Source organism: Myxine glutinosa, chromosome 11 (genome assembly GCF_964187855.1).
Source record: "Myxine glutinosa chromosome 11, kmMyxGlut1.1, whole genome shotgun sequence".
Taxonomy (NCBI): domain Eukaryota; kingdom Metazoa; phylum Chordata; class Myxini; order Myxiniformes; family Myxinidae; genus Myxine; species Myxine glutinosa.
In genome coordinates, this window is record NC_136271.1 from 106,850,857 (window position 1) to 106,860,609 (window position 9,753).

General features: G+C 43.5%; 1 protein-coding gene across 1 annotated transcript; it reads right to left on the minus strand.

The window, feature by feature from the left end:
* Positions 1–959: 959 nt before the first annotated feature.
* On the minus strand, positions 960–4,447 carry LOC137437022 (uncharacterized). The gene is made up of 5 exons (XM_068131330.2): positions 4,155–4,447; positions 2,377–3,540; positions 2,223–2,280; positions 1,758–1,834; positions 960–1,372 (listed from the first exon to the last, which is right to left on the minus strand). The coding sequence occupies exons 1-5, from the start codon at positions 4,173–4,175 to the stop codon at positions 1,304–1,306; spliced, it is 1,389 nt and encodes a 462-aa protein (XP_067987431.2). The 5' UTR covers positions 4,176–4,447; the 3' UTR covers positions 960–1,303.
* Positions 4,448–9,753: the final 5,306 nt, after the last annotated feature.

The window sequence follows — 9,753 nt, forward strand, 5'->3', positions numbered from 1 at the left end:
ATTCATAAACAAACTACGACCAAACTGTACACGAGGGGGCGCTTCGACCACGTGTGTCACTACACCCTGTCTACGTGTGTCCCTGCACTCTGTCCACACGTGTTCCTGCACCCTGTCTACGTGTGTTCCTGCATTCCGTCCACATGTGTCCCTGCACCCTGTCTACGCGTGTTCCTGCACCCTGTCTACGCGTGTCCCTGCACTCTGTCCACACGTGTTCCTGCACCCTGTCTACGCATGTCCCTGCCCTCCATCCACGCATGTTCCTGCCCTCCATCCACGTGTTCCTGCCCTCCATCCACGTGTTCCTGCCCTCCATCCACGTGTTCCTACCCTCCATCCACGTGTGTCCCTACCCTCCATCCACGTGTGTCCCTGCCCTCCATCCACGTGTTTTTGCCCTCCATCCACATGTCCCTGCCGTCCATCCACGTGTGTCCCTGGCCTCCATCCACGTGTTCTTGCCCTCCATCCACGTGTCCCTGTCCTCCACCCACGTGTCCCTGCACCCTGTCTACACATGTCCCTGCCCTCCACCCACGTGTTCCTGCCCTCCATCCACGTGTCCCTGTCCTCCAACCACGGGTGTCCCTGCACCCTGTCTACACGTCCCTGCCCTCCACCCACGTGTTCCTGCCCTCCATCCACGTGTCCCTGCCCTCCATCCACGTGTGTCCCTGCCTACACATGTCCCTGCCCTCCATCCACGTGTCCCTGTCCTCCACCGACGTGTGTCCCTGCCCTCTGTGTACCTACCTGTACTCCGTCCACTGTCCGTACATGTACGAGCCTCAAAGCGACTCCGAGTACAAATTCTCAAATCTCATTTCAAATGCAAGTCTCACAAAACGACCCGGTTACCTGCGAAAACAGCAGCACTTGCTCTGGGTTGGATAAATCAACCAAAAGTGTTCAGACTCCATAATTGCTCAACCACCACATGCCAACAACACAACACAAACCTTCAAACAGGCTTTATTCATAACTTGTACAAAGGCAGAATCCATACACACCCTTCGCTGTTTAAATTGCCAAATAAAACAGCTGCGATAAGAACAGGCAATAAACAGCTGCAGTGGCACCAAAACATCAACTGTTCCTTGTGCTCAACAATACACCCACACACACACACACACAAAAGTTTAATTGGAAAAAACAAAAACTTTACACTCAAAATATAAACAACCAGAGGGTCATTTAGCAGAAAAAAAATAAAAAAAATGGAAAGGCAACCGTTAAAACGTTTTATGGGAAATGAACAGAAAAACGCAACACTCGGTTTAAAGCACAACTCGATTTGGCTTCACCCAGCAGCAGAGTCTTCAGCAGCGTTCACATCAAACCGCTTCTTCTTTTTCTGTTCGGTGTCATCCTGCGGATGAGAAGGCACAGGGTTTCAGGGTAATCCCTCCCTCATTGCCATCGCACACCCATGTAGTGCAACACCCTAAGGTGTCTCAATTTGAACCACACCATTTATTGCTTCCAAAACACCGTTCCACTCAACCTTCCACAGGGAAGGAGAAAAAAAAATGGGGGGGGGGGGGGGGGGGGATAAAAAAAAAAAGGGGCCTCAACTCCACCATTCGACCTTTTATTACCTTTGAAGGTGAAATTACTCAACAACTGAGCTTGTACAACACAGACTCATGTAGACATTTATTTTATTTCCACCTTATCAAATACTGGACCACCGTCCATGTGCGTTTAAGTTTAGGTGCATTTAAGGGTGCCGCTTGTCTTGCACACGTTCACACCTCTTCTTTGGATGACCGCTTGGTGGTCGTCACACCAATCTTTTCCTTCACCACCTCAGCCTTGGTATCGCTTTCTCCTACGCGGGGTATACACAAGGCAGTTATTACAAACCAGTTAGCAAAACAAATACACGCCCCACACAACTGGAGGCTACTAATGAAAACCATCAACAGTCCAAACTGTCCTTGGTCAAATCTCACATACGAGTACATGTACAACCAGTGATGCCATAAAAGAGGACATAGTGGTGGAGATGGTGAAACACCACTAGCAATGCAACGAGGCAGACTGTGCTGCGACCTGGGTGTACAATTTACCATGAATCAATGGACCAGACAGTCCGATAGGAACCACAAGGTAAAATTAGCAATGCAGCCACAAGGACAAACCCGTACGACCAACTGGGATACAAGTGCAAGCTGAACTGCCTCGTGTGGTGCAGTGTGCGTGACCAGGACACGTACCATCTTCCACCATGGGAACCACCTTTTCCTCTCCATTGCAGGCAGTCACAGTCGAATCCTATGAACAGAGTTTGTAGTTAAATATAGGAAACACGAATGTCACTTGCACCTCACCAGTTCAACAAATGCTAAACACAGACACTCAAGGAATTACCTGCACGGCTCCTGGCAGGTCCTGATGCTGTGGCTCCTCTTCATGCTTGGAATCTTTATAATCCTCTGCATTATTGGGCTTTTGAATCTCCGTTTTCCCCTTGGCTTCTTTCAAATGCTCAAGCTTTGTCACCTCCATTTCTTCCGGAAGGGCGGAGGACACAAGTGGGCTTTGAGGCAATTTTGATTCTGGCTCAGTTTCCGATTGAGCCACTGCCTTCGTCTTCTTCTCCTCAGTCTTCTCTTCCTCCATCTTTTCCTCTTCCTCCATCTTCTTCTCTTCCTCCATATTCTTCTCTGTCTTCTCTTCCTCAGTCTTCTCTTCCTCCGTCTTCTTCTCTTCCTTAGTCTTCTTCTCTTCCTTAGTCTTCTTCTCTTCCTTAGTCTTCTTCTCTTCCTTAGTCTTCTTCTCTTCCTTAGTCTTCTTCTCTTCCTCAGTCTTCTTCTCTTCCTCAGTCTTCTTCTCTTCCTCAGTCTTCTTCTCTGCCTCAGTCTTCTTCTCTTCCTCCGTCTTTTTCTCCATCTTCTCTTCCTCCGTCTTTTTCTCCGTCTTCTCTTCCTCCGTCTTTTTCTCCATCTTCTCTTCCTCCATCTTTTTCTCTGTCTTCTCTTCCTCCATCTTTTTCTCCGTCTTCTCTTCCTCCATCTTCTCTTCCTCCATCTTTTCCTCAGTCTTCTCTTCCTCCATCTTTTTCTCCGTCTTCTCTTCCTCCATCTTTTCCTCAGTCTTCTCTTCCTCCATCTTTTCCTCAGTCTTCTCTTCCTCTATATTTTTCTCAGTCTTCTCTTCCTCCATCTTTTTCTCTGTACTTTCTTCAGTCTTCTTTTCTACAGTCTTCTCTTCCTCAATCTTCTTAACCTCCACCACTTCTTTCCGACCTTCAGAGCTCAAGGAATCTTTCTTCATTTCCTCCTCTTTATCATCTTTTTTTTCATCACCCTTTCCTTCTACTTTACTCTTCTCTTCCTTCTGGGTCTCCTTTTCCTTCACCTCTTTATTTTCTTTATTTTCATCTCCTTCGCCATCTTTGGTTGCATTCTTTTTAGGGCCCACGTTTTCACTTCCTGCTACCTCCTTTACCTCTTGTTGCTTAACTGCTTCTCCATTTGTGCTCACATCTGTGCTTTTCACGTCTCCACGAGCAGCCACCACCTGCTTCAACTCCTGCAGAGATAGATAAAAAAAAAAAAAAATTAATAAATAAATCTCACAAAGGGAGGGAGTCGCTTCCACTCCCCCTCGTGAAAAACAGCAAGGACCGTCAAACTGCAATAAGTTGAAATCGTCATTTACCAGACAAAAGGTGTTCCAAGCATTTTTGCATACCTGCAGCACGAGGAAATTTTCACCCAAAGGACCGCGACCACGCACTTAAACATTGACCTCGACTTATCGTTTAACTTTAATCTTGGAATAAGTCCTTGATATCCAACCCTCGCGACCACGTGGTCACGTGACTATGCTACGCAGGTCAACGTAATCTGCTAATTTCAACGAGCGTTTGACGTTTACTTCGACCAGAATTTATAATCATTGGTTCCCGAATCAACATTTCATGTTTTACTTTTCATTCCACAGGGATTTGAATGGTTAAACTAAAGCGATGTTCGCATTCGAGAAAATTCCAGAAGAATCGTTCACTCAAAACGAGTTTAAAATATGGATTTCACAAAACACGGTATAAAATTTTAGTGTAGCAAAGAAAAAGAATTATAGGTAAAACAAACGAAATAATAAAATTACTTGGTTCATGAGGTAATAAAAATTATTTTCTCTACCTGAGGAGACGTTTCAGACATGGCTTCCCGTTCAGATATTGCAGCTCCAATGGGACGCAGAGAAACTAAAAACTACAAAAACCAAAAGGAGCGAGATACAATTACCAATAGTAAATGAGGTAAGATAACAGGTCGACAAGGAGTAAGAAACCAAAGGAAGAAGCCGTCAGTAAAATGGAGGTTGGAAAGGACAACGTGAAGACCAACGCGCGCGAGCTCACAGTCCCTCACACCAAGTTGGCCGCTAACAAAGAAAACCGAGGCACGCGCGCGCAAAAATGTGCTCGAACCTCATTGGCTAAGGGCAGCCAGGTCATTATGTAGCGCACGCCGATTGGTTGAGAGGTTCTTCTTCGAAAACTTGAGGTAACAACAGGAGACGAGTTTCTAAAATATTTTGGCTGAGTACCTTTCCAACCATTCGTAATGTTTTAAGACTTTACTCACACATAAATCTCGCAATAAAGCTCAACGTGGACAGAAATAGAGCTCAACTGGCTTCAAACATACACCGTCTAAAATTGAGAGCGCATTCCCTGAGGATCGAATATTCGTCAGAGTACATATTAATTAATTGATACAAATATATGGATTATTAAAATGAGAGAAAGACAAAAATCTGAAGCGAATCGAAAAAAATACACCGCATGGGACGCGAATTATTAAAATTAGATTTCTGAGTAAAACTTCTTTGAAAATTTTTGACCGCCTAATACTAGTAATAGTCATCTTATAAAGGGTAATTCTTGAAAAATATTAACCATGCACTTCAGCGTTTAATAAGAAATGTGTAGAATTGTAAAAAGTGCGTACATTATTGATAAAAAGTGCAAAAAGGCGTGCGTGCACGTACGACGTGCACGGGGGAGGGGTTAATGTCCCCGTTGATGTGTCTACAAATGGAAATACCATCGGGAGTGGGCGTGGTTAATGGAAAAGCGCATGACGTCACTTGTCAATCAAATAGTAACGCCTCGAGGAGGCTCGTTCAAATGGTCGCTTTATACCTCCAGTGTCCCGTTGGTCCATTGGACCAAATTTTCATTGATATTCACGGCTCTGTTGCATACCTGCCTGCCGTAATGCTTGAGCATTAGCTTTCCTTTCACCAAACACAGATGTGCTTGGGCCAGGGCAGGGGTGGAGGGGAGGGGGATTATACATTCGTTATTAATATTGCCAAATGACACAAATATTATTACTGTTGTTAATTTTATTAGTATTAATTAATATATGCTTTCTTACAATTTTGTCATTCGTTTTGTTATATATTTTGTAATTAGTATGCCATGCCATAGAAGATCCTATTGAACTTCTCTAGACACCTTAACCTGGCGTGTGTTTACAAACATGGGAATTCTTCCGCCTAATTTGTAGTTAATTAGCCTAATCAATTCAGGAGATCATAATGATCATTTCGGTGTATCACATTCCACATCAAAGAGCTCCCATAGAACTCCACAACAAACATGCCTCACACACACACACACACACACACACACACACACACACACACACACACACACACACACACACACACACACACACACACAAATGTGGATACTTTGAAACCTGGGAGGGCTCCGTCCCACTTTCTGAAACCAATATATGGAGATAACAACCAGTGACACACGTATATTATACAGACACACAATATACTTGACATGCTGTACTGTATGTTAGGTGCACACATTATGCGTCACATGAATTGTACTGCATATTATATGCACACATATTATACGTGACATGATATACAGTGCCTTCAGAAAGTATTCACACCCCCTGACTTTTTTTTCACATTTTGTTATGTTACAGCCTGAATTTAAAATTGATTTAATTGAGATTTTTGGTCATTGATCTGCACATAATACTGCAGATCTGCATAATAATACTGCATAATACTGCAGATCTGCATAATAATACTGCATAATACTGCAGATATTATGTGCAGCGTAATATCACTGCAGATATTATGTGCAGATCAATGACCAAAAATCTCAATTAAATCAATTTTAAATCAATGTTGACCTTTTGGCCTATGCTGATCTCAAAAATAATAGGTGGTTGAATTCAGTTTGCCGATATGTAAATCCTATTCAAATTTCAAGTCAATCGGATGTAAATTGAGGATTTTAGAAATTCGAAAACAGTGGTTGACCTTTGGCCTATGTTGACCTTTTAGCCTAAGCTGATCTCAAAAATAGTGGGTGGTTGAATTCAGTTTGCCGATGTGTATATCCTATTGAAATTTTAAGTCAATCGGATGAAAATTGAGGATTTTAGAAACTTGAAAAAAGTGGTTGACCTTTGGCCTATGTTGACCTTTTGACCCCAAAATATATAGGATTTTGTCGGACCATAAACTCTACTATTTGGTGAAGTTTAATGAAGATCGGTTTAAAATTGTGACCTGTAGGCAAGTACAAGTGAGCGGACAGACAAACACACAAACTGGAGTGATCAACATACTTACAAATTTTTTTTTTTTTTGGGCCAAGTAACAAACAAACGGACTCAATATCCTCTCCTCTGGCGAGGATAATTAATGTTCGTTAAGGATCAGTCTATCATACCAGCCATTGTAACCCCAATCTTCATTGTCATCATAATTGTCGTCGTCAGATGCATCATCGTCGAGATCGTGTTGTTGCAGCGCATCATCGTCTCTCATGTTGTAACACATTTGTAGCTTGCATATGGAAGTGCATTTGAACCCATTTGTGATACCTTTGGTCACACCGCTATACTATTCACTCGATGCAACGTTCCTCCACCAGACAAAGTTTCTTCTCGTCGCTCAATGTTGTCAAATGCCAGAGTTGTGGGAACATGCAGCGTCCTCACTCTATGCAGACCTGGACAAAATCACAGACTGGTCAAACAAGTGGAACATGTCTTTCAATCCTGACAAATCTCACACTCTTACTATGTCTCTCCGAAAAGACCGACTGGACAACCCTCCCATCTACTTTCTCAACAATCCTCTCCAAGAAGTTCTGTCACTCAAGCTTTTGGGTCTCACTATCTGCCATGATCTTTCTTTTGGAAAACCACATTTCCAAGCTGGCCTCCAAAGCCAGTCGTCGACTGGTCATCCTCTGTCGTGCGAAGTCCTTGCTTGGCACACCTGAGCTCCTCACCACATACAAGGCTTTCATCTGCAGCTCAATGGAATACTGTTCCCCCCTCTGGGCCGGTGCTCCTGCCTCACACCTAGCTCGTCTTCACGCTGTTGAAACCAAACGTCAGAATCATTGGAATCTCCCGTGATGAAGCTAACTCCGACGGCCTTTCACTCACTCACCGCAGGCAGGTTGGTGGTCTTTCTGTCTTCTACCGACTCCTCTCCGGCCCTGCCCCCCCCCCCCCCCAGCTCTCTCTGTGCTTTGTCTCCGAAATATTCCGACAGGTCGCACAAGATCTGCCAGCAACCCTCTGATGGTTAAACTGCCAAAATCTCGGCTCTCTGCTCACCTTCACTCCTTCATTCTTTTCTCCCGCCTCTGGAACAAACTCCCACACTCCCTTCAATCCCACTCCTCTCTCCAGGTCTTTAAAACAGCTGTTCACCACCATCTCTTATCTTCCCCCATCCAAAACCTTGATCTTTTCTACCCCCAATAATTCACCCCAGATCCACTTTTTTGAAATTCCAACTTCTTTCCTGGAAGTCCTTGCAGCGTCCATATGTTTTATATCTCTCCCACCTCCCCCCAAGCCCTCTCCCTCTCACAGTTCTCTCGATGTCCCTGCTCTCAAATGTTGTGTTTGTGTCCTTCCTCCTCTCTCCCCATCTTGTCTACCGCTCCCCTTATTTTGTGTTTTATGTGTCGGTTTGACTTTTTGTGTGATTAATGTTAGCTCTTTCACGAGCCTCGATCTTGTATACAAAAAAAAAGAAGAAAAAAAAGAAGGAAGATTCAGTATCTGTGGACGGAGCCAGTGTTTTCCACTCCAAAAGAAGTTTATTATGGTCTTCTGTATATTCAGCAGAAATGTGCAGGGGGTGGTATGGCTTTCATACTGTGCTTCAATAGGAATGCTGCTAAATTGGTTATGACTAGGATTCGTCCTCTGTAAGAAATCAGAGCCAGTAAGCCTTTGCATTTGAGCAGTTTTCATTCAAGAGCATCAATAAGACCCTCGCAGTTATTCGCTTGTGTTGCTGCATCGCCGATGAAAACACCAAGGCACTTCATTCCGTTGTAGGAAATCATTTTCTTTCCTTTTCTTCATTCCCTTTCTTTCCAGTAGCAAATGGTTATTTGTTACACTGGGGACATTTGCCACATCAGATTTAAAAAAAAAAAAACACCTTTAGAGGCCATTTTTCCCCGCAAGCGGGGGTTGGCCTTTTTCGGGAACTGTGGTTGTTGTTGTTTTTCGGTCCCCTTTTTGAAGCAATGTTTTACGGCCGGATGCCCTTCCTGACGCCAACCCTTTTTGCCGCCTTTAACGACAAACAGGGAATTACCAGTGAACTGGTACTCAATAACCTCATTATTTATTTTTCTAGTACAGACCTCTCCCTGTTGGCAAAACTTGTTGGCAAGACTGTTGGCAAAAGCCTGTGATCTGTGACTTTGCATAGTCCCACCATAATCTAGGGTTATTTAAATTGTTCTTTCTTTCTATGAGGATCAGCTTAGGATCCTAGGATCCTGGGTTCGAATCCCGGTCGATCGCTGAATTAACGCCAGGGGGGTTGACTCAGCCTGTCATCCTTCCGAGGTCGGCTAATTGAGTACCAGTTCACTGGTAATTCCCTGTTAGTCGTTAAAGGCGGCAAAAAGGGTTGGCGTCAGGAAGGGCATCCGGCCATAAAACATTGCTTCAAAAAGGGAAACCGAAAAACAACAACAACCACGGTTCCCGAAAAAGGCCAACCCCCGCTTGCGGGGAAAAATGGCCTTTAAAGGTGTTTTTTTTTTTTTTTTTCCCTATGAGGCTATTCCAAAACACTCTGAAAGCTTCACTTCAAGTAGCGTCCTCCAGTAACATGACATTGAACTTCCAATATGGACTGCCATGTTGCTGCAGAGCAAGTTTAAAGGAGAATGTTACAGCCAGATTATTGGAGAAAAGAGAAGGCACTATATCAGATTTAGTTATCTTGTCAAGCATTATAGTATTGACATAAATTATGCCTAACCTGGCTAGAGTGTGCATTTGAGACACATATCTAGACCAAATAAACTGACGTTGCCTGGGGTGTTGAATACACAAAATATCTATTCATCCCGTTGTCTTAATAATTTTCTCCAAAGGTTTGGCAGATCTAGGATGTGGCTCCGCAATGTTTCTGTCTCGGTCAAGAGTGCAGTTGAAGTCGCCACTCATGATAAAACAGCAATTTAAGTCAATTGTGCTTAGAAAATCCTCTGGTTTTAGAAAGAAGTTTTTAAAAGTTTTTATTTTTAAATTTTAAATTTTATTAAAGTTTAGTTTTTATTGGCATTTAAGCATCCTCATTGAGGGCATAAATGTTTACAAAAACAAAGATTTGATTATTGCAGTGAACTGAAGACAAGCCAAACATCCAGGAATTATTTCATTATACGGAACTTGTGAGAGTGTTCATGATGACGAGACAAAGAAG